Raw genomic sequence first — 25403 nt, forward strand, 5'->3', positions numbered from 1 at the left:
GTTTACTTGTAAAGATAAACGATGATGATTGAGATGCGCGCAAAATGACTATGATTGACGGATGAACAAAGCCTAAAAAAACACAACCAACAAATCGCATGTCTCTAAGAATGAAAAGTTGCATCACTACGATAAAATAACATCAAAATAATAACTTGTACATACTTCTTTATTATTGAATTATCTCATTTTGGGTACCATACCTTGATTTGGGTTAAGGTACCATAGCAAACACCTATTTTGAAATACACCCAAACAACAACAGAACTAGGAAATTAAGTAGGAAAGATTTAAGATCACATAACAACTTATTAGCACACTCCCTGATCACTAACCCCACCACCTTAAAACAGTGTACCTTTGTCCTCCCCTGATTACATAATCAAGATACAGCTGAGGGAAGATCCAGCAAAGAACTCGGTCCACTAGTTTCCAATACCATATCCTCCATTTCTTCCAAAACAAGAGGGACAAGATGACAATTCCAATGCCACAAGAAAATCCCAACTCTGCACTTAAAAAATTCCAATCAACTGTACATGCTAGCCTTCTACATGCGGGTTGTGGCGGCAATGGTGGGACAGGTGGGTTATTAGCAGGTTCCAATGGAGGTCCATGTAGATCATCATTGCCTTCAAAGGAAGATGCTTCAAATAACTGAATCTGGGAACCTGTTGGGATTATCCCCACCAGATGATTGAAGGAGAGGTTCAGATAAGAAAGGAATGTCAAACTTGCAAGTTGCGCTGGAATTTCTCCATGCAATGAGTTGCGTGAGAGATCCAAGGACTCCAGCTGTTTCAGATTCCCTATGGATGATGGGATCTCACCAGAGAGAGCATTGTTTGAAAGGTTGAGAACAATGAGTGATTGGAAATCCATTAGCTCCTCTGGTATTGTTCCTTCAAAATGGTTAGATGAGAAATCAATAGATGTGAAGAGTATCAGAATTTTAACAAACTCCATCTCTCGACCTTTGTTGATAAGTGTTACACTATTCCGATAGTATTGACGGTTTCTTGTAAGTGTGTAAATAAAGTCTAATACAGGTTGATCTTCATCATGCCTCATTGTTTCCCAGTTTGTGAAATATTTTCCCTTTAGTTTGCCACTAAAGTTATTAAAAGCAATGTCCACAATTTGAAGCATTTTCCAAGCCTCATAATTGGTTTGGCCACAATCTAAGGAACCTTGAAATTTGTTGTTTCGCAAAACCAAGACACGAAGTGTTGGTATGCTCTTTAAAAAGCATGGGAAGCCACCGGTAATCTGATTTTTTCCAAGGTCCAGTACCTCTAATGTGGAGCAGTAGGCAAGGGACTTTGGGATAGGCCCATGCAAGTTGTTTCCATGGAGGTTCAGAGTGGTTAAAGGACAAGAAGGAAGCATATCTGGGATATGGCCTGTGAGGCTGTTGTCCCTCAGATTTAATACCTGAAGCCCATAAACATTATCAGTCACCATCATTAAACATGAGGGAATTGTTCCAGACATGTTATTAATTGAAAGATCAAGCACTTCAAGGTATTTAGCACTGCAGAGGGCATCAGGGATAACAGAGCTAAATATGTTCCTTGAATAATCCAAATAGAGAGCTTGTTCAGACAAAATAGGTATTGGCCCCTGTAGTTGGTTGTTATGAAGGTCAAGGACCTCAAGCCCTATCATGGAAGAAACGTTTTGCACAGTTCCTTCCAATTCAGTCAGCAAATTGCTTGAGATGTCAAGGCTGTAAAGCTTTGTTAGTTTCCAAATCCAATTGGGCACTATTCCTTGAATCTGGTTGTTTGAAAGGTTTAGATATAGTAAATTGGATTGGTTTCTCAAGACATTAGGAAAGGCTTTCAAGTTGCAAGATGACAAATGTAGAACTTGAAGTCCGGGTAAAGGTGAGGGATCAACATTTTTCATATCCACATTGACTGAAAAGTTGTTTTCTGAAATGTAGAGTTCAGTTAAATTTCTGAGCTCCCAAAACTTAAGTAGCTGCAGTGGCCCATAGAACTTGTTATAGGTAAGGTAAAGGTTAGATAGTGCAGTGAGCTGGAAGATAAACTCAGGAAAAGGTCCTGATATATTATTGTTACTTAAATCAAGGAGGCTCAATGTAGAGGAAGACACATTTATGAATTCATCAAACTGACTAAACTGGTTATCGTAAAGACGAATGATATCTAGAAATGGGAGCGTAAAAAGAGATGATGGAATGCTCCCAGTGATAGAATTTTGACTCAAGTCAATGCGAACAAGATTGTGCAGTGCTTCAAAGTGAGAAGATGGAATTGCACCGCTTAAGCCATTTAGAGACATGTCTATGTAGGAAAGTTTTTTTGCCATACCAAATGATGGCAATGGACCTGTAAATTGGTTACCTGACAAATCTAGGTAAGTTAATTCAGTGAGATTTGACAGTGAGTTGGGAAGTGTTCCATTAAATTGACAACGAGAAAGATCCAATTCAGATAAGTATCTCACGTTACCAATAGAGTGTGGAAGTGTTCCAAAGAAGCTTGTGTTACTCACTATTATGGTCTGGAGAGATCCATTCAGGGGAATGTATGGAAAAAAACCATGGAGATTAATATTATATGATATGTCAATAAATGATAATGTTGCAATCTGGAATATTTTGAGGGGAAATCTCCCAATCAAGTTGCAAGCTCCAAGATTGAGGGTAGTCAGATTTTTAAAATTGGCAAATGTCTCTGGCACCAGGGATGAAAAATTGTTGCCATCAAGAATAATGACTGATAGATTCTGCAGTTTTGCCAAGGAAGAATCAAGGGGTCCCAAGAGATTGCACTCTGCCATGCTTAGTTCTTGGAGGTCACGCAGCGGCAACAAAAGGTTACACCATTCCTGTCCACTGGCATTAATCTTCATACCATCCAAATACAGTTGTCGTATGCTGGTGAGGTTTTGGACAAGCTTTTGTAGATTTTGGTAATTCGATTCAGCAAAGGAAGAAAAAGAAGATAAATCAAGAGTAACCAACCTTGTCAGTTGAGAAATCTCTGTTGGAATCTCTCTCGTATAGCCAGCTTCTGACAAATTCAGGTAAGTTAATTTCTTCAACTTGTTGAATCCAGATGGAATGAGAAAGTTGAAGTAATTGTCAGCCAAATTTAGATTCATGAGATGCTGGAGACTGAAAAGACTGCTTGAGTTGTCTAACGTACCCGAGATCACTTCTGCACTGAGATCAAGACCAGTAACATGTCCCTCCTTGTCACATGTTACCCCCATCCATGAACAACAATCATCACTTGGAGCCCACAACTTCAGCTTGTTGCTACTTTCTGACGTGAATGAGAGGTTGTTCTTAAATTGGAGTAGTAAAGACTTCTGATCATCCAGACAAAAGCCAGAAGCAACGAATATGTGGTTACAAAGGCAAAGCCAATATAATGGCATCACCAAAACTAATGAGAATGAGACTGGCTTCATTTTCATTGAAGAAGATGGCTATGACTTATGGCTTACCAGTACAAGTTCTTTTGGAATTTAAATACTCTCTCAGCTCCTATAGAAAAGCCTTCGGTCAATGGTCATTGGTCACCTTCGTCCCCACACACCGGTCACCAACGTTGAAGTTTCGTTGTGATTGCATTGTTAAGTTCTTTAATTGTAGTGATATTTTAATATTTCAATTTTTTTTGAGACAGGTGTCCTCCGACTTGTTCGGGCCAGAAAAATCCACATCATTGTGGGGTAGCTCTTCTCAGAGTTTTTCTATCAACAAGACTCGAACTCAAGACCTTGTTTAAGAAGAATCAATGATATACCATTTGAACTACCTGTTGGTAATAACTTTTCAATTTTTTTCAACATTAATATCAAGAAGACTTAATACTTAACAGTTAACACAGGATAAACACCAAAAAAAAAAAATTACTTAACACAGGATCGAATTAAGATAAATTTGTTTTTTACATATTACTGTAGTAAAGTCATGAAACTGAAAGCGACCAATGTTTCTAGTTTTATGAAATAAGAACACGAAAATTTTATTTGGGAATATAGAATAAGCAAAATAAATAATGAAAATGATTTTGAACAAATTAAAAGAAAATGAATATTAACGGGTAAATAGCCAAGTTGGTCCCTGAAAGTGTCAGCCGCCTTCAAGTTAGTCCCTAAACTTCTAAAATGTCTCGCGCGGTCCCTGAATGTGGTAAAAGTCATTCACATTAGTCCCTGACATTAAAAACTGAGACGGTCGTTAAAGGAAACAGTGACTTGGAATTTTTTTTCCATCTAAGAGAGCTGATGTGGAAATTCTATATTTTCCTCCAAAAAAATGAAATTCCCAGGACACGTGTCAACCGCCGATAGGCAAAAATGGTGGTCGAATTGGTCCCTGCCACTTTAATTAACTTAAAACAAAATCAAACAACCCAGCCTTCATCTTCTTCCTTCTCCTCCCTCAACCTTCATCTTTGTCCTCCCAACCCAACCTTCAAAATCAGAAACCCAACTCCATTAAAGCACCACCACCAAATCCTCTCTCTCACACAACACCACCACCGCCGAATTGTTAGGTACTATGATATGTCCACCAAATTCTTCTAAAATTTCAAATTCCACTTTCTCTGAATTCTTCGAAGTATATCTCTTGCAAATGAAAAGAAGCATGATAAGAAGCATTTACATAAATGACAAAACCAAGAAGATCAATCACACAATTGAGTGCTAAAAAGGAAGTATACAATTCAAATGGGAAACAACATAAATCTAATTCAGTTCATTCCAATTGCCAAAAGCACTAAGTTCAGTTCAAGATATTCTGCACTTCAAAATGGTACAATTATATACAATGGAGAGTAGAATTTACACAGAAATTGTGGGACCTGTCCCACAAAGCCCCATCAAACAATATACCAATATCCTGTTAAAAATAAACAAGATTAGCCTCATGCCGAGCCAACACGATCACCTCTTCGTCAAGATCACGACCAATCATACCGAAACCAGCCACACTATTACAGAAACCCAACACCATTGAAGCCCCACCACCACCACCAAATCCCCCTCTACCCCACTGCACCACATCACCTTCTCCTCCCTTGGTTCCTCTAAACCTCAAAACCAAAAAATTCAGATTTCAAACTTAAACCCAGCAAACGCCAAACCCAGACTCTTATGCACGCACCGACACGCGGCTGAGGTGGTTCCGTCAAAAAGAGATGAAGAGGAAGATGGGTCGCTAACCCAGATCCTGAGAAACCCAAATCATGCGAACCCAAATTGATCCAAGAGGGAGGGAGAGGAAGGAGAAGGGCGAGATTCTGGGTTCTGGCTTCATTTTTCTTCTCTCCTTCGTCTCTTTCCAGGATGCAAATCTCATTTCAAACTCCTTCTTTAGCAATTTTCCTCACTCTCCCTCTCAGCGCTCTATTAGATCCTCTAGAAGAGAGGTGGACAAGGTTTTTGTTTGCGTCATAGGTCTAGATGGGAGTTGGCTTGGAGTTGCTTGCATCTGGGTAGATTTCATTGAATGTGTTTATGGGTTTTGCTTCTCCCTCTTTTGAGTTGTGATGAGAGGAGAGTTGTTGTAGAATGGAGGAGAAGAATTGAAAAATTTATGGGTTTGATATTCAATAGAAGAAGATGAACAAAGATGAATTTAACATTAGAAATAATTAGGGGTTTTTCTATTTTTTTTCTGGAATTGGAAAACTTTCTGGTTTAATTTTCAAGTTTAAACTTGAAGATGGAAGAAGATTACAGAGGTTTTCAATTATAGAAATTCTCCTTTTTTTATGTTAGGGATTAATTTGCCACATTCAGGGACTAATTTAACGAATAAATATTTTCCTAACATTCCAGTTCCACTGTCAGTCCACCTAGACAAAAAAAAAATAATAATAATCCAAGTCACTGTTTCCGTTAACGGCCGTTTCAGTTTTTAACGTCAGGGACTAATGTGAGTGACTTTTGCCACATTCAGGGACCGCGGGAGGCATTTTAGAAGTTTAGGGACCAAGTTGAAGTCGGCTGACACTTTCAAGGACCAACTTGACTATTTACCCAAATATTAACCTTAAAATAACATTAACGTTAGCTTAGGGGATGAATTTCACTGCATTGGATCTCACCGTGCAATGAGCAACTCAGGGCTACATAATTTGTTTAGCAAATATTTAGGTTTGATTGATTTTAATATGGAAAAGTAACTTTATTGTAGAAACTTCATTTTTGGCTTAAGGAGTATTTTCACAGTCAGTGGCAATGAAATTAATTAATATCTTGAGACTTTGAGATCACGTTAAGTGGATAGGCAATTCCCAACAAATACTTCTACATATGCACAACCTAGAGATCAATTGAATGGTTAAAAAATCTAACTATTTATCAGTTGTGCTACATAAAAACAATCATAATTTTAGTGGTTTTGATGAAAATCATAAGATTAACAAACTGTTAAAACTAAATTAACCCTATTATAGTTTTATCAAGGAAAAAGGTAATTATTAATATTATTGAATATTAAATTTATATATTAGTAAAAGTTGAGTATATTAATAATATATTTTTATTAATTAACTATTTAAGTAGATACTAGTTATAATAATTTTTTTCTTGATTACAAAGAAGGGTAGAATGAGAAAAAAAACACTGTCAATGACATGCTGGGAAGATCAGCAGATGATTGTCCACTAACTGAGATTTTACTAACCCTAAGGAGATTCGAACGTCAACCTATATGGAGGTGAGAAATAAATATGGAACATAAAGCCCATTGTGTTATATTAACTATGTAACAAATAATTATTGTTAATTTGATATATATAAGAATTTATGATACATGTTATATTATGAAAAATGAAGGAATCGTCCTGGAAGGATTGCTCAACCGATAAGCGTTGAATAACACATCAATTAGGAAGGAGAAAATCCAAAATAGCTGTATGGTGTAGTTTATGTTTCGATATAAAAAAATGAAAATGAAGAGTCAATTTAATATTGTAGAGCCACCGTGAAACAAAAGTTTAAATCCCACCGTTATACGCGTCGTAAATGTAAAAGCAAAAGTAAAAAAGAATACGCCCCCATGCCCCACACTAAAACGCGTAAACAGTAAAATGGAAATAAAACACACCGTCATGTCAAGTGGGGTAGCGTAGATATTTTTCATGACTAGAACTAGAAGGAACACTAATCATAATTCTCTTATAGGTGAGCTTCCTCATATTTACATAATACTCACTTTGTTGTGTTTGTTTTTCTTTGGCTAAAAAGTATTTTTGGCCCCTGATGTTTTAAGTTTGTGCAAATTCTGTCCATACTTTATTTTTGTCGACGTTTCTACCCCTCATGTTTTCAAACAATGCACCGTCTAGCCCTCCGTCAGTCGGGCTTTCTCAGGAGAGGTTCATGAGTGGATTTGAGAGATGAAAATGAATATATGAAGTTGATGATGATAAAGGAAATGATATAAATTAAATTTGCTAGATGTATATATCAATTATGTATGTAACTGAACTGATTACATGCATGTTTTGCTACTTACAGGTCTTGAGTTTGAATCTCCCATGTCCTTTTTTCCAATTTCACTTGTAATTGCCACATGGCAGGTCTAAAAAATATATAAAAAAAAGTCAAATCAGCTCATTCCGTTAGTATTTTAACGTCTGACTGACGGAGGGATAGACGGTGCACAATTTGAAAACATGAGGGATAGAAACATCGACAAAAATAGAGTAGGGGTAGAATTTGCACAAACTTGAAACATCAGGGGCCAAAAATATTTTTTAGCCATTTTCTTTTTAAATAAAAGGATATAATATATATAAATAGAAAGTGTTGACTATTGAGAAACAAAATCTCTCAATATGGGTAAAGTAACATAGCAACATAAAGCTGACAAAAACTCTGCCAGTATAGCAAAACCCGCAAGACGACCATAGGAGCACGAAAACGTGCTTAAACCCCAGCCAAGCACCTAGCGTCTACCCCACTAGAAGGGTCCCATTGAAATCGAAAACGACAAAACAAGCTGCTTGATATATAGCCACCAAACAAGGACCCCAACCAACAGAGTAAACCAAAGACCCACCAGTAAAAGCCCAACACTACGCTATAGAGCAGAGACCCATGACATAAAACTAAAAGCAGAAAGAAAGGCCGCAACAACCGGCAGCGTCTTTGACACCTCCAGACCACAACCGCAGCAATCAACAAATCTCATAAACTCCTCAAACATAGCCAAAGCTCCAATAAGGGAGTCAGCTGATCCCAAACTCCACTGCGTCACTCCAAAACCTGCAAAACCATCTGAGACCAAAGAAAGGCGATGATCGGAAGCTCGGAGAGGAGGTCGGGCATCACCAACAAACACAATAATGAACAAGTCCGGTTTCATACGAGTCCAAAAACAAACACACGATCTGGAGACCACCTCATCACATCTCATGCTGCCAACATCGCCTTTCTAAACCGTCGCCACCTACCGGCTCAATCCTTGAGGGTCAGCCGCCACAAGCCGAGGCTGGAACCCTCTCGAAGAGCACCTAAACAACAAAAAAATGACGATCACCCAGGAGACGTCGGACTGGGCGAGGAAGGAGGAGGAGAGAAGAGGAGAAAACGAGGAAAAGGGATGGCAGAGACGGGAGGGAGGGAGGCAAATGGGAAAAGAGAGCAAGAAGGGAGGGTTGCCACCGCGTCGGGGCGGTGCGGCGCAGCGGGGTGGCCACCCAAGAACAAATCAGAGAGAAAGATGCAAGGAAGAAGATAGGTTTCCTGTCTGTTATTTTTTCACCTAATTTTTATGACTAAAAAAATACTTAAAATTAATTATTATTAATAAATTTATAATTTTTTTTAAAACTTCCTTAATTTATTCTTTTCCTCCTGTAAAAAAAAAAATTCCTTAATTTATCATTGTTCTCTTATATGTGAACTTCCTCATATTTTGATTTTGAATCTCTCTTATCTGTTATTTTTTATAGTCACTCTTATTGGATCAAGCGCTTATCACTACGCCAAAAGCAATTGCTGTTAGTGAGGGCGCAACTTTATTTCCTTATAGCACATAGTTCTCAAGGGGCTGCGATGTTAAGCGCCATGGGGTGGGATGTTAAGCCCATCGAATCCTAAGGGTGACGCTGGATTAATAAATCCAACAATCTCCCCCCAGTGTTAGCCGGGGGATTCGAACCCACGACCTTGCTCTGAGGTCAAGTAACAGTGTAAAAAAAATCCAACAATTGCTGGGGGAATTCAGATCTAGCAACGGGGGATTCCAACAACTCTTACCTAATTTTTTATAACTAAAAAACTAGTTAATAAAAATAAATTTAATTTAAAAAAAAATTCCTCAAATTACTTTCATTTGGTAGGAGTTGGGGGAAATATGAGTTAGGTAGGGGAGGTTAAGGGATCAATTCTTAACGAATGTAATTTATCTTTCCGATGTATCAAAAAAAAATATGAAGCAATTTTTTGGAAATAGAAAAATTCTTTTTAAGTTAGATATTAAATATAAGCGTAAATATGGAAATAAAATTAATATTTCATCAATATTATAAAGTGAATCATATTTTAAGATTTAAAACTCAAAAATGATTTATTATAATTTATAAGAGATAGGGATTATTTTGAAGCAAAAGAATTTTATTGAATAAAAGAGAGCCCCATGAGAACAATTCTCTCGTGAAGTTGATAAAAGATTACAATTGTTAAACCACGTTACTATGCGAAACACTCTTTGGATGGTCGTGGTCGACCAAAGCATTAGGTACAATATCATTCATATAGTTGGTACAATTTTAATATTTCCAATAAAAAATGACATCAACCTCATTAATTATTTTTAATTATTTATTGCTTTCACCGTAACAAGTAACAGTGTAATACCACCCGTGCCTAGATCTGAATTCCAAATAAAAAAATATCTTTGGATCCCATTCTAAGAGCAACTCCAACCCTTGGTTCCTTATCTGGTTTCTTAACACACTATTCAGCACTATTCTGCACTATTTCTGTGGGCCCGTACTGCCACATCAGACTTAAGAAACTCCTAAGGAACTGAACAAGATTTTGCTCCAACCCATGGTTTCTTAAATTACTATTTGAAAGGTCCCACCCGTGTCCCACCATACAACATAAATTAATAATATTTATTTTCACACAATTTAGATTTAAAATTTAATACTAAATCAATTAAAAAATAATTTAATTAATATTTATACGAATTTAATTTAAATTTACTTAATATTTAAAACAACTAAATTTAAATATCGACATATTAACTTAAAATAAAATAAAAAAGTACATTGTGTTTTTTATAGCAAAAACAATTTTATTGAATGATAGAAATAAAGACGAAAGAAAATACATGACAATGAAAAATAAACAACAATACATTTTAAATGAAATACATAATAACACTTGAAGATTAATTTTCATTATTCTCGTTTTCGGGAAGCTGCCAAATATGCTCCACCAAGTCTGCTTGAAGTTGGTGATGGATTGACCTTTCAATTTGATGTGCTCTTCTTTCCAAGATATTTCTAAAAGCGGGGATAGGACCACTTAATACTTCAGCATCCAATATGTCATTATTGACCTGTTCATAAAGAAAATTACCTTGGTACGTGTTGCGCTCATCTTCAACAATCATGTTATGCAATATGATGCAAGCATACATTATTGACTTCATGTCATTCGGATGCCAAAAGCGTGATGGACCACGAACTATTGCAAACCGAGATTGGAGAACGCCGAATGCACGTTCAACGTCCTTTCTTGCTGCTTCTTGTCTTTTGGCAAACTTTTGCCTTTTTTCTCCTTGTGGCATTGAGATGGTCTTCACAAATGTAGACCACGGGGGATAGATGCCGTCTGCTAGATAGTATCCCATGTGATACATTGTTCCATTCACGCTAAAGTTCACCGTGGGAGCATTTCCACTCAAAACATCATTAAACACAGGAGATTGGTTTAGCACATTAATGTCATTGTTAGAACCTGTAATGCCAAAAAATGCATGCCAAATCCACAAGTCTTGAGATGCCATTGCTTCAAGCATGATTGTGGGCTTTCCATGATCACCTCGAGTGTATTGACCTTTCCACGCAACTGGACAATTTTTCCATTCCCAATGCATACAATCAATAGAACCCAACATACCTGGAAATCCACGAGACTCCCCCCATTGAAGTAGGCGGGTAATGTCTTCATGGTTCGGGCGCCTCAAATATGTTTCACCGAATACTGCACACACACCTTCTACAAAATTCTTTAGGCACTCAATTGCAGTACTTTCACCAATTCGAACGTACTCGTCAACACTGTCAGCAGGTGATCCGTACGCCAACATACGAATAGCGGCAGTGCACTTTTGTAATGGTGTCAAACTTTGTCTTCCAACTGCATCAACAGACTGTAAAAAATACGGGTTATGAGACCCAAGGGCATCTACAACTCTGAGGAACACATCCTTTCGCATTCGAAACCTTCGCCGGAAAAGCTCCTCCGGGTATACAGGATTTTCAGAGAAGTAGTCCATCCACAACCGCTCGTGCCCAGCTTCACGATCTCTCTCTATCACTTTTCTTGTTCGCTTGGGCCTAACAGTGTTCGCATGTTGTTGATAAAACTCCATCTCCTCCTGCATCATATCTTCTATAGTCGTGTCATTGATAAGTTCGTCAATGACAACGTCGTAAATGTCCCATTCGGCCATATTGTTTGGATCCATTCTATGACACAATGAGAAACTATCGGTGTAATTTGATAGGAGGAAGACGAGATGAGAGAACAAAAGAACTTTGGAATGTTGAGATGAGTGAAATATGACATGTATAAATAAGAGAAACAACAAGGCTATATTCTCCAACGGCTATATTCTCCAACGGCTATATTCCCCAACGGCTATATTCTCCAACGGCTATATTCTCCAACGGCTATATTCTCCAACGGCTATATTCCCCAACGACTATATTCTCCAACGGCTATATTACTCAACGGCTATATTCTCCAACGGATATATTCCCCAACGGCTATATTGAAAAACTCGAATATTGAAATTACAACATTGATGAAGTACACAGTAAGAAAAACTCGAATATTGAAATTACAACATTGATGCAGTGCACATAATTAGAAATGCTAAAATTACAACACTGATGAAGTACACATAAGTAGAAATGCTAAAATTACTACACTAATGCGGTACACATAAGTAAAAATGCTAAAATCACAACATTGGTACACATTAAGAAACACAACAAGAACTAAAACATTCCTAGTTCATTCATGGCGTATTGACATAAGCGCTGATGCGCTGCTAACTGCACCTCGTTCATGTTAGATGTGTCCTGCATAAGGATATCCCTGTATTCCCTAAGCAACTTCGCCTTCATAATTTGGGTTTTTTCCTTTTTAATTTTGGTTTTTTCCATCTTCATCTCCATTTCTTGGGTCTTCAGCTCCTTGAAACTCGCCAGTAAGTCTATTTTAGCTTTCCCGATGGCTACCATATCAGAATTAGGAACATATAACGGCTCACTTGAAGCAGTGTCTCCTACTTTGGCTTTCCTTTTGATATTCTTCTTTCCCTTTGGGCGGGTTGCTGGTTGTGTGGCCTCATATTCGTCGCCCTCAATTGATGCACTCGGGTCAGACGATGTTGCATACGCCCCATCTCCTGACTTCTTCTGTCTCGTTGAACTGGTTGTCATAAATGTTCCCTTCCACTTTGGTTCATCTTTCACCAACCGCCAAGCATTCTCATGTTTGAAATCTTTACCCTATCTACGTGATATATGGAATGCGCCGTAGCCATGATGTCCTTATCTGAGTGTCCACTTTTCCAATGACTAGTAGCCTTGTTGTGGCAACCGACAAATATTTGAATATCAGCATTCAATTTAGAAAAATGAGACTTCAAGGAGTTTGCTGACCTCGAAGGATAGGCAGGGTCGCGGTACTCCTCATATTGGGCTTGGATCCTATCCCAAAACAATGTTGACTTTTGATCATTTCCCACGACCGGATCGGTAGAAACGTTGAGCCATGATTGAAGAAGAAGTATATTATCTTTACCACTCCATTTGTTGCGTTTCTTTCCGGTTTCTTCAAGCTCAATATCATCTAGACCCCGTTGAGTAGAAAATTCAGGCTCATCAGGCATAGCCTCACATTGTGTATCTGAGACTTTTGAACTGCTGCTACCAGTAGGAGGTTCTTGGTTTTGAAATTGGTATTGTGGTGGATACACGCAATATTGTGGATTGTTTGGATAAGGCATTTGTGGTGAATATGGTCCCATTTGACATGGAGGTTGGCTTTGATGGTGGAACGATTGTGGAAACATTTGATATGAAAGATTTTGAAAATTACCACCGGTGTGACGAGGTTGGTTCTGAGGGTGACACATCTGCGGAGGTTGGCTTTGTGGTTGATACATCTGCGGATGTTGGTTTTGTTGTTGGTACACCGGCATAGGTTGGCTTTGAGGGTGAATCATCTGCGGATGTTGGTTTTGTTGTTGGTACACTGGCATAGGTTGTTGACTTTGCGGGTGAATCATCTATGGAGGTTGGTTTTCTGGTGGAAACATAGGCGAAGGATGCAAACCTTCACTTGTAGGAGGAGTTTCATTTTGAAGGAGTGGATAATATTGCTCAAAAGAATTATTCATTTTGAGAATTTTGAGAATTTTTTGACAAGAGAGAAATTGTGGGAGTAAAGATTGGTGTTTCAAATGGTCTACTGCACTATATATAAGCTGGAAAACCAAAGATTGATGAAAAACGGTAAGAAAACCGGTCAAATCGGTAAATTCAAAAAAATTTTAAAAAAAAAAGCCCAAACGGGCAGAAAACCGGGTCCAGCCGGTCAAAACCGGTCTGGACCGGTCCCAAACGGTTGGATGACCGGCTATAAATACTCCCTTATCACTCCCTCCCTCATTAACCCTAGCCGTTTCCCCTTTCTTCTTCCTCTGCTCTTCTTTTCTTCTTCCTCTGCTCTTCTTCCTCACGGCCAACTCCTCACCTCCTTCGACCCGCCACCTCACCGCCTCCTCACCGCCACCAAACACCCACAACCTCAAACAAAACCCACCTCTCCGCCACCAAACACCCACAACCACAACCAAAACCACCTCACCGCCACTCACCCGCCACCAAACAACCTTCACCGCCACCAAACCCGCCTCACCGTCTCCTCATCGCCACCAAACACCCACCACCGCAACCAAAACTTACCCCAGCCGCCACCAAAGCTTCAATCCGGACCCAAATCGCCCCTCAAGCACTGGATCGGAGACATACAGGCCTTCCACCCTCCGCCACCCTCCGCCACCGCCACCAGATCGGAGAAAAACAACCGGATCAAGCTTTCCTTTACACCCTTCAGCTTCTGTAATTTTTTTTTCATTTTTCTTTGTAAAAATTTAATCTTCTGAAGCTTTGTAATTATTTTCTATTTTTATTGTTTGAATAAAATTGTAGGTAGTTCATGCAATCTGTTTCTACTATTTCTTCCCTCTGAAATCTGTTGGAAGTGAATGTGAGAGAAAGTATGTTATTTTAATTAAGAAACTGATAAAGCAGAGTTGCTTGCAGAAGCAACTCTGCCCACTTTTCCTTAGCTAAGGAACCTTAAGGAACCCTGCTCCAATGGGTAAGAAACTGGCCCTTGGTTTCTTAGCAACTCCAACCTGGTTAAGAAACCAGCGTTGGAGTTGCTCTAAGCACCATCAATCTTTTCAAACCTTTGGTTGAAGGATTAAATTGACCGAGTCATACAATTTTTACCGGTTCAATTGCATAACTGATACGTTAAGAGGCTCGGACTAATTAGATGATCGAGTCCCGATTTAACCGATCAGACTAACCGGTCTGAGCCCGAGTTTTAAAACTTTGTTTTGCAAGTTTGACATAGACTTTTCATATTTATCGACTCCACTGCAATCCACAACAGTGATGGAGAAAGGGTATAGATCTTCTCCATTGAGAAAAAATATTGAGAGTGTCAAGTTGTTTAATCTAACAAATAATTTATATGTATCTAATATTTAAAGAAGAGGAAACAAACTAAATCAATGGTAAACTCGAGCAACTTGACACTAGAAGGAACATCCCCTTCTATACCACCCATCATATTGCAGCAATCTTGTGTTCACCACCTTCACGAACACGAGCAATAAACATTGCTTATTTGTCCCCGGAGTGTTAAGTGTTAATGCTCTACTCACCTTTATTTAAAAAGAAAAATAGAAAGTAAAAAGAACAAAATGTGTTATATTTGGATTAGAGAAAAATACAAACCATACATATTGTACTGGATCTAAATTTTGTCCTATATTAAATTAAATAGCTGAAATCCTTTAAAAAATTACAGAAAAGATATAAACATAGTATTTCACTTCATATATAAACTTATAGTTTCCACTTAATTAATAAAAAAATGATTTTAAAATTTGATTGGATAGTGATTTTACTTTATGTTATTTTTAAAAATCATAAATTCATTTATGGTGGTTTATAATAAGTACTTTTCACTTTAAAAAGAGAAATGTAGATTTTGAATCCAAGTAAGCATTTGTGCTAGACCTAGAGACCATGCACATGTTGCTTCTTAGTAGCCCAACCCACTGAATTATGTTCAAAGAACCCTCTGATTTACCTTCTTTTGATTCATAATAATGAAACTTTATTTAAATGTGAAAAAAGTGATTTCTAGTAATAAATTTGTAAAGAGTTTAATAAATTTAATTTCATAAGTTACTCTTATCCAAAAGATACAATTTCATTTAATTTCTCTGTATTTTTATTATATGTTTAGTTTAGTATGAATTTCACTCTTTAAATTAATAACTATATTTAAAATACTAAAAAAAACCTGTACTTGTGGCGCTTTCGTGTCGCGGTAGAATAACTGCCACAATATGTTGCAACTTCTGGGGGTGGAGAATATACATGAATGCCGTTCCTGCGTTTTCTTTCTCTCATTTCATATTCTCCCTAAAATTTATTGTTTCAGATCTCTCTCGCTCTAGGTTTCCTTCACCTTTTGATATGCTACTGAGATTCTTGGCCCTAGTGTTCTTATGCGTCTTGCTTCAATGCCCTAAACGGATTCAAGTGGAGAGGCATGAGGGCAAATGCCCTCACTTGAATTTGGTAAAATACATTAGAAAAAAAATTTGAGTAGTAAAAGTTTGTGTTTTTTTATGATCTCTTTGATAAAAATTGCCTTCACTTAATTTAAATAGTAAAAGTATGTGATTTTTATTGACCCATTTGATAAAAATTGCCCTCACTTATGTCCCACATTGCTTAAAGTTGAAACTTTTGTACTTAGAGTATTTTTTTATTTGGTGTTTCTTGAATCTTGACTAATGCCCATGAGATATTAGTATTACACCATTCTTTCACTCATTTCTTTTGTCCAATGGTTATACACTTATACTATGGCTCACAAAATATCCCCAAATCCTCAACCATTCTCCTTCTTTCATTCAACACTGGACAACATACAACAAAGTAGAGAAAGAAGGAACCCTAACAGTAAATGAAAACTCGTAGGGAACAATTATGATGTGCTTTAAAACTTCTAATAGTATATGTTAATTTTTTTTTACGTATTTATATGTATATACTGCCCTCACTAGATTAAATTCCTGCATCCGTCAGGCGGCCTAACATTTTTATTGTTTTTTTGCAGTTTCACCCTGAACTGAATCAGTTTCATTGATTTCTTTGTTGTGGACACTCTGCTTCAGACCCAATCAGAATTATTGCTGTAAGTAGCTCAAAGAAAAGGGAAAGTGATATGGACAGTTCACAGTTGTGATTGTAAAGTAGTATTTGTGGTATTGGCATGAATTATATTTGATATATTTATGATGACATTTTTCTTTTAATTCAATTTATAATCAATGTGTATGCATTTGAATTCTGTTGGAGTATATTCATTACTCATCCTGCTGAGCTGGTAGATTCTGTTAGGATAATTTAATTATAGTAAAAGGTTTCTAGTTCTCATGTAAAATAAAAAATATTGAACTCTGTTCAATTTGCATCCAAATTGATACTCTGAATCTCATGCACTTTTATTTCCTGATTTTGCTTTTCTTCATTTATACTATTCTCGAATGATTTAACTGAGTTCATCTAATCTTTACTCAAGGGTATATATGCACAAGTGGCTACTGGAATATAAAGATGGTTTAAAAAACTCAGAGGTAATGTCTTTAGCTTTTTTGCAGATTTTAGATGAACTTACACTTCATTTTTCATTAGTTAACTAAGTATGAATTCCAATATAGGCCTCTACTTTCAATGTGTGTCTGTCATGTATCTCAATTATCGGAATGGTTATTAGTTTTGCGTGCTGATCTTTCGAAATATAAATCTGAAAGAAATAGCCTATAACATTGATGTTGTGCGAGCCTTCTTTGAGAATAATTCTAAAAATGCCTGACTTTCATTCTTCTTCTATTGTTTCTGTTGATATATTGTTTTCCAAAGAATGAAATATAGGCATCTGATTTCTCACATTTATTAGTATTCTGTACCAATAGGCATCAGAAGTTTCATGCTCTGTTTCGATTTAGAGGTTTATTTTAACTTCATGTAATCTATGAGTTTCGTTCTATTTCTTGTTTTCCCTGCCATGTTATGTTTTCATGTTGCTTGGAGATTCTGAGGAATTAGGGTCTAAATCAATATGTTAGGAGTTGGATCCTCTCTCTTTCTATCAGTGTGGTTTGCCACGTGATGTTTGAGAAAATGACTCTGAGAAATGACATGTGGTGCTTTGACAGATAAATTGCATGTTGAATACTCAGCTTTGTTCTCTTATTAGATGCTAAAATTGCTAGGATTCTTGTAAGTGGAATTTCAAAAGTAGTATAAGAAAGGCTTAGAATATTTTAGGTTTGTTCTCTTATTACAGTCTAAATATGGTAGGATTCTTGTGAGTGGAATCTCAAAATCCATACAGAAAAGAATTAGATATCAAACTTTTTAAAACCTAGCTTTTAGTGACAAGTTCCTATGCATTTTAATCTCAGTGTACCTACCAACAAAAGGAAGAGATTTAGAGACTGTATCATCAAGAGGTCTTGGATCTAGTAGAAGTTATATTTAAGGTGAAAATTATCACCCAAAAGTCCAATGCTAGTTGCTGACTAAAATCAAATTTCCCCTATCACTGTTAAACTGCTTTAGTGGTAGCAATGCTAACCATTAACACATATGCTACTGGTTAAACTCTTTATGAGTATAGCTTTTCAATACTAGTAATTTATGAGTATAGCTTTTCAAATTTCAATACTAGTAATTTTAAACTCTAATATTTCTTGTGGCAATATCCATTTTGATCCATATTGGTTAAACTCTAATTGTACATTATCATTGTACAATTTTTTTTTTTCTGTTCTTTGATTTGCTTCTTCATTTTTGTAATGTAATTGCTGAGTTAAACTATATATGGAAACAATTCCAGGTCCTAACGTTTCTAATATTGTTGCTTTAGAGTATGGAATATTACATAAAGAAGTTCTTCCAAAATAGGTAAGGGCTATATTCCATGAATGCAGAACACCAATATTAATTATGCTAAGTTAGGAATAGGAATTCAAGTGTGAGCATGAGGCAAGAAGAAAACAAGGTCTTAATCAGATTAATTACCTCAACAAATGTGGATATTCCCAGAAATGTTTTAACCAATAACTGTTTGAAGTTGAACACACGTTATTACAATTTACTTTATCCCACAATAATTTACTTTGTGCATGCATATCACTTAATCTTACAATTTAGCTTTTTTCAACATATTTTGATTGCATGCTTTACCTGTCCTTGTGAAGATATCATCATATCATATCACCACTCATATAGAGTTATGACATTTTTTTGTTTAGACCATGAAAAATGTCTCTTCAAAGCTCTAGTACATATCATATCACCACTCAAATAGAGTTACGAAATGATTTCAGATCACATCACAACTTATCAGCACCCTCACTGAACACTAGCGCCACCACCACCTTAAAACAGTGTGCGTGTGTCCTCTCTGGGTTACATAGTCAATATACAGTCGAGGGAAGATCCAACAAAGAATTTGGTCCATAAGTTTCCAATACAATATCCTCCATTTCTTCCAAAACAAGAGGGGGACAATGACAATTCCGATGCCAGAAGAAAATCCCAACTCTGCACTTAAAAAGTTCCAATCAACTGTACAAGCTAGCCTTTTACATGCTGGCTGTTGCAGCAACCCTTGCTTTTTACCATCTTGTTTTTCAGCCAATGGAAGTCCATGTAGTCCATCATTACCTTCAAAGGAAGAAGCTTGAAATGATTGAAGCTGGGTACCTGTTGGAATCTTCCCCACCAGATGATTGAAGGAGAGATTCAGATAAGAAAGAAATGTCAGACTTGCAAGCTCCACAGGAATTTCTCCATGCAATGAGTTCTGTGAGAGGTCCAAGGACTCCAGTTGTTTCAGGTTCCCTATGGATGACGGGATCTCACCAGAGAGAGCATTGTTTGAAAGGTTGAGAGCAAGGAGTGCTTTAAAATCCATAAGCTCCTCTGGTATTGGTCCTTCAAAATGGTTAGATGAGAAATCAATGGATGTGAAGACTGTCAGAATTTTAACATACTCCATCTGTTGACCTTTGTTGATAACTGTCACGCTATCCTGATAATATACGGCTGGTGTAAGTTTCGTGTGGATAAAGTCTGATACAGGTCGACCTTCATCATGCATCATTGTTTCCCAATTTGTGAAATATTTTCCATTCAGCTTGCCACTAAAGTTGTTAAAAGCAATATCCACAATTTGAACCATTTTCCAAGGCTTATTGTCTTGTCCACATCCTAAGGAACCTTGAAATTTGTTGTTTCGCAAAACTAGGACACGGAGTGTGGATATGTTTTCCAAAAAGCATGGGAAGCCACCACTAATCTGATTTTTTCCTAGGTCCAATACCTCTAATTTGGAGCAGCGGGCAAGGGTCTTTGGAATTGGCCCATGCAAGTGATTTCCATGGAGATTCAGCGTGCTTACAGCACAAGAAACTGGAAACACATCTGGAATAGTGCCTGTCAGGTTGTTGTCCCTCAGATTTATTACCTCAAGGGTGTCAGTTATTGTCATTAAACATGAGGGAATTGTTCCATACATGTTATTAATTGAAAGATCAAGCACTACAAGATTTGTAGCACTGCAGAGGGAATCAGGGATTTTGCCATGGAATTTATTGTCTGAAAGAGAGAGAAAAAACGCTGAGGACATATAATCACCAATATCTTGTGGGATAACAGAGCTAAATCTGTTCCTCGAGTAATCCAAATAGACAACATTTACAGGAAAAATAGGTATTGGCCCCTGTAGTTGGTTGTTATGAAGGTCAAGGTATGATAAGGAAGAAACATTGTTCAGCTTTTCAATAGGTCCTTCCAAATCAGTCAGCATATTGCTTGAAATATTAAGGTCATTAAGATTTAGTTCCCAAAGCCAGTTGGGCACTATTCCTTGAATCTGGTTCTTGGAAAGGTCTAGAGAGAATAATGTGGATTGATTTCTCAAGAAATCAGGGAAGGTTTTCAAGTTGCAGGATGCCATATATAAATTGCTAAGGTTGGGAAAAGGAGAGGTCATATTCGCATTGACTGACAAGTTGTTGTATGAAATGTCCAGTTCAATTAAATTTCTGAGCTTATTTAGCTGCAATGGTCCATGGAACTTGTTAGAGGAAAGGCGGAGGACGGCTAGGGCACTGAGATGGAAGATAAAATCTGGAAAATTCCCTATTATATTATTGTTACTAAAATCAAGGTCACTCAAAACAGAGGAAGACACATTTGTGAATTCACCAATCTGACTAAACTGGTTGTCGTTTAGATAAATTTCCTCTAGGAATGGGAGCTTAAAAAGAGATGACGGAATGCTCCCAGTAATAGAATTATGACTCAAGTCAATGCGAACAAGACTGTGCAGTGCTTCAACGTGAGAAGATGAAATTGCACCGCTTAAGCCATTATAAGAAAGGTCTAAGACGCTAAGATTTTTTGCCATACCAAATGATGGCAACAGACCTGTGAAGTTGTTATATGACAAATCCAGGTGAGTGAGTTCAGTAAGGTTTGACAGTGAATTGGGAAGTGTTCCATTAAATTGACAATCAGTAAGATCTAATGTAGTTAAGTGCCTCATGTTACCAATAGAGTGTGGTAGTGTTCCAGAGAAGTTTGTGTAACTCACTCTTATATTCTGGAGAGATCCCCTCAGGGGGAAGTCTGGAAAGAAACCATGGAGATTGGCATTGCTTGATATGTCAATAGTTGTCAATGTTGCAATCTGGAAGACCTTCGGTGGAAATCTTCCATTCAAGTTGGAATCTCTAAGACTGAGGGTAGTCAGATTCTTAAAATTGGCAAATGTCTCCGGCACCGGGGATGAAAAATTGCTTTCATCAAGAGTAATGACAGATAGATTCTCAAGTTCAGACAAGGAAGCTTCAATGGGTCCTCTGAGATTGCAATTCACCATGCTTAGTTCTTGCAGGTCACGCAGCGGCAACAAAGCATTGCACCATTCCTGTGCACGAGCTTTTAGCTTTACACCATCCAAATAGAGTTTTCGCAAACTGGTGAGGTTTTGGACAAGCTTTTGTAGATTTTGTGTCTCAAGATTCACACTAACACTGGAATCATGATAAGAAGATAAATCAAGAGCAACCAACCTTGTGAGTTGAGAAATCTCTGTTGGAATCTCACCCGCAAAGCTATTATATGACAAATCCAGGTAAGTTAAATTCTTCAACTTGTTGAATCCAGATGGAATGGTAGAATTGAAATAATTAGTAGCCAAATTCAGATTCATGAGATGTTGAAGATTGAAAAGACTGCTTGAATTGTCAAGTCTACCTCTGATGAATTCTCCACTAAGATCAAGTCCAGTAACATGTCCCTCCTTGTCACATGTTACCCCCATCCATGCACAACAATCATCACTGGGATCCCACAAATTCAGCTTGCTGCTACTTTCTGACGTGAAATTGTTCTTAAGCAGGAGTAGTAAAGACTTCTGATCATTAAGACAAAGACCAGAAACACCAACTATGTGATTATGGAGGCAAAACCAGTATAGTGGTATCACCAGAAGTAATTGGACTGGATTAATTTTCATTGTAGAAGATGGTTATGGCCTATGCCTTACAAGTACAAGTTCTAAGTTATATACTTTCAGCTTCCGTGGGAAAGCCTTACATCTATAGTCTTTCATTACGGTTAGAATGATGATTCATTTCTTCATTATCTTATTTGTCCTTTCATGGTTAGTGCTGCATTTTTTATATGTAACATGCCCTTCACCAACTAATAAGGCGCAACCTCTTTGGACTACATTTGTTTTTAAATTTTCTTTTGACTAACCACCGCAATGAGATTGTCACTAGGAGATAAAAATATATTATATTGAAAATAATAGTTATCATGAAGAATAATTTAATTAATTTTGTTTAAAATATTTTCGTTTAGGACTTAGATGAACTTTTTTGAGAGTTGGCTAGATAGATATAAGAATTAGAAAGGTATTAACACGCTGTATCGTTTGATCTGAAATAATTATAATGTGCGACGAGCTTCCGCGTTTGGATTTTGCCGGAATTTGGGATCTTCGAATGTTCTTTGGGCCGAGTTGTGGGGTATCTTCACAATTATTCCCTTAGCTTGGCAGAAGGGCTGTCGTAGAGTAATAGTGGAAATCGACTCTAGTGTGGCTGTGCGTCTCATCAATGGGGGCTGCAATGTTCATATCAATGGGGGCTGCAATGTTCATCATCCTTATGCTGGTTTAGTGCAGCAGATTTGTGGCTGGAAAACAGAGATTGGGACCTGAGGTTTTTTCACATTTGTCGGGATGCAAACCAGGTTGCTGATGAGCTAGCAAACTTAGCTCATGACTTAGAGTTGGGTTCCCATGTCCTAGACCGCCCACCTCCTAGGTGCTCTAATTTGTTTCTTTTTGATGTTTCGCGAGTGTCCTTCCCGCGCTCTACCCGCTTGTAGTTTCTAGTTTTGGGCTTAGTCCCTCCTTCCAACCAAAAAAAAAAATATTTACCTTAATTATTTGTGTAAATTGTTTATAATTTTTAAATATATTATTTTACTCCTTTTAAAATATATCTCTGAAAATCTTGTTTTTTCTTAATCAATTTTAATGGTATATTATGATCCATCAAAATTCAGAAGCGATTATCGAAGTGGAAACGGAAGACTCTTTCATTTGGGGGGAGAATTTGTTTGCTCAAATCTGTCCTGTCTTCTCTTCCGCTATATTACTTGTCTTTCTTTAAAATGCCACCGGGAATTGTGGCAAGGTGTAACAGCATTTTGAGAAGATTTCTTTGGGGCGGTTGCGGGGAGGAACGGAAAATTGCGTGGATTAAATGGGGCAATGTATGTAAACCAAAGGAAGACGGGGGATTGGGGGTGAAGGATATGAAACTTTTCAATTTATCTCTGTTAGGTAAGTGGCGCTGGAGGATGCTCCGGGAGAAAAATAACCTGTGGTGTCGAATTCTCCAGGCTAAATATAATGGCAAGGTAAAACCTTCTGATTCATGCTGGTGGCGCGATCTTCATTCTGCATGTTCTGATCATAGCAACGGTGCTTGGTTTGATGAAGCAATCTGTCGTCGTGTGGGTGATGGTGGCATGTTCTTGTTTTGGGAAGATGCTTGGTTGGGATCGGGCTCCTTTAAAAATTTATTTCCTAGACTGTTCTTGCTATCTTCTCAGCAGGAAGCCAAGATTAATGAAGTGGGTGAATGGAAGGATGGTGCATGGGCATGGAAATTAACTTGGCGAAGACAGCTTCTCCAAAGGGAGTTAGAGAAAGTTAATGATCTGTTGAGGTTGATTGCGTGCTTCTCCCCATCAGTAAATAGAAGTGATCAATGGTGCTGGACTAAAGAAGGCTCGGGTATCTATATAGTTAATTCAGCATATAGATTCATACAAGGTAAATCTGATTTGTTGGGAAATGACTCCGGTGTTTTTTCAAAGCTGTGGGCTGCTAAGGTACCTTCAAATGCAGTAGCCCTTTCATGGAGAGTGTTAAATAGTAGAATTCCAACGATGACGGAACTGCTGCGTCGCAACGCTCTTCCTGCAGGGACTAGTCCTACGTGTTCTCTATGTGCTGATGATGAGGAGTCCATATCTCATCTTTTTCTGCACTGTAATGTTGGATGGAGGATCTGGATGAAGGTCTATAGCTGGTTGGGGCTGTCAACAGTGCTTTGTGACAGGGTGGATCACCACTTTCTGCAGCATGATGTTCCTGGAGTGAGGGGCAAGGGTAGGAAGGCTGTTTCATCAATTTGGATTGCCACTATTAGAGCTATATGGAACTTAAGAAATGGGGTGATATTTAGGGGTGAATCTGTGGATATTGAAAGGGTGCTTGATGGTATTCAATTCAGAGTTTGGATTTGGATCAAAGCATATGACACTTCCTTTGGAGTCTCTTTCTTTGAATGGATTGGAAATCCACGGGTTTGCTTGGAGATGCTGTGATCCCAAAGCTTTTTTCCCCTCAACTAGATGCTGGAATTTAAATAAAAGATCATGGCTGTCTCATTTTTTGTTTGCAGGTTCTGTTTTGATAATTAGTAGAAGGCTACCAGGAGCTTTAAACATATCTGTTGGAGTATCTCTTGAAGGGTTCTTTGAGACTTCAGTGTGGGAACTGAAATGGTTGCTAGGCTTGGCTGCTGGGTGTGGGGTGGGTTATTAGAATTTTTTGTAAGCTTCCTTGAAAATATCTCCTTGGCTTTTCAAAATTGGTACTCTTTTTCCTTGCTAGGTTTTCCCAAGGGGGTTTTATCCTAGCAAGGTTTTAATGAGGCTTGTTTTGTTAAGTCTATTTTCTTGGAAGTATTGGGTGGGGTAGTTCTGTCACTCTAGGATCTTTGTTCTGTTCATGTTAGTTCTTAGTCTATATCTTTTCTCTTGTGTATTGGGTTGAAGTACCCCTTGTACTTCTATTCAATATAATTCTTATTGCCTATCAAAAAAAAAATATAGACGACCTCACTTAATGGGATATGACTTTTAGTTGTTGTTTGTTTTTTTTGGGTTTAACCATAAACATGCTCTGCTAAGGGTATAATCCTATTTGACCCGGGTGTGGTAAAGGGAAAAGGTCTCCCAAAATGTGCGTCTCCTAAAGACCGAACACTCTCAGAGTAAAGTGTAAAAACATCTTAATGCCACTTAGGAGTTGGCTGGCGGTTCAGCTTGGGTCAGACCTATAATTGACCCGCCAAAATTTGAGTTGAGTTGACCTACTTTTGGCAATCCAACCCACATTTTGACAGCCTGGGATGGGTGGCGACACTTTTATAGGGCGGTGGTGAAGGGTGG

The 25403-nt window shown here is 37.7% G+C and overlaps 5 protein-coding genes across 5 annotated transcripts; all 5 read right to left on the minus strand.

The window, feature by feature from the left end:
- Positions 1–137: 137 nt before the first annotated feature.
- Positions 138–3478, minus strand: LOC130738718 (receptor-like protein 7). Its single transcript, XM_057590844.1, has one exon. The coding sequence runs from the start codon at positions 3451–3453 to the stop codon at positions 331–333; it is 3123 nt and encodes a 1040-aa protein (XP_057446827.1). The 5' UTR covers positions 3454–3478; the 3' UTR covers positions 138–330.
- A 6802-nt stretch (positions 3479–10280) lies between these two features.
- LOC130735526 (uncharacterized) lies at positions 10281–11766 on the minus strand. Its single transcript, XM_057587478.1, has one exon. It carries the CDS (start codon positions 11705–11707, stop codon positions 10403–10405), a length of 1305 nt encoding a protein of 434 aa, XP_057443461.1. The 5' UTR covers positions 11708–11766; the 3' UTR covers positions 10281–10402.
- Positions 11767–12242: 476 nt separating this feature from the next.
- On the minus strand, positions 12243–12689 carry LOC130736795 (uncharacterized). The gene has a single exon (XM_057588581.1). The coding sequence runs from the start codon at positions 12687–12689 to the stop codon at positions 12243–12245; it is 447 nt and encodes a 148-aa protein (XP_057444564.1).
- A 29-nt stretch (positions 12690–12718) lies between these two features.
- On the minus strand, positions 12719–13279 carry LOC130736796 (glutathione S-transferase T3-like). The gene has a single exon (XM_057588583.1). The coding sequence runs from the start codon at positions 13277–13279 to the stop codon at positions 12719–12721; it is 561 nt and encodes a 186-aa protein (XP_057444566.1).
- A 5342-nt stretch (positions 13280–18621) lies between these two features.
- On the minus strand, positions 18622–22243 carry LOC130738720 (receptor-like protein 7). The gene has a single exon (XM_057590847.1). The coding sequence runs from the start codon at positions 22159–22161 to the stop codon at positions 18997–18999; it is 3165 nt and encodes a 1054-aa protein (XP_057446830.1). The 5' UTR covers positions 22162–22243; the 3' UTR covers positions 18622–18996.
- Positions 22244–25403: the final 3160 nt, after the last annotated feature.

This window comes from Lotus japonicus, chromosome 2 (genome assembly GCF_012489685.1).
Source record: "Lotus japonicus ecotype B-129 chromosome 2, LjGifu_v1.2".
Taxonomy (NCBI): domain Eukaryota; kingdom Viridiplantae; phylum Streptophyta; class Magnoliopsida; order Fabales; family Fabaceae; genus Lotus; species Lotus japonicus.

What these genes read in the sequence shown, in the direction of transcription:
- LOC130738718 (XM_057590844.1), bottom strand. Translation starts at nt 3,453, where the DNA reads ATGAAAATGAAGCCAGTCTCATTCTCATTAGTTTTGGTGATGCCATTA.
- LOC130735526 (XM_057587478.1), bottom strand. Translation starts at nt 11,707, where the DNA reads ATGGATCCAAACAATATGGCCGAATGGGACATTTACGACGTTGTCATT.
- LOC130736795 (XM_057588581.1), bottom strand. Translation starts at nt 12,689, where the DNA reads ATGACAACCAGTTCAACGAGACAGAAGAAGTCAGGAGATGGGGCGTAT.
- LOC130736796 (XM_057588583.1), bottom strand. Translation starts at nt 13,279, where the DNA reads ATGGGACCATATTCACCACAAATGCCTTATCCAAACAATCCACAATAT.
- LOC130738720 (XM_057590847.1), bottom strand. Translation starts at nt 22,161, where the DNA reads ATGAAAATTAATCCAGTCCAATTACTTCTGGTGATACCACTATACTGG.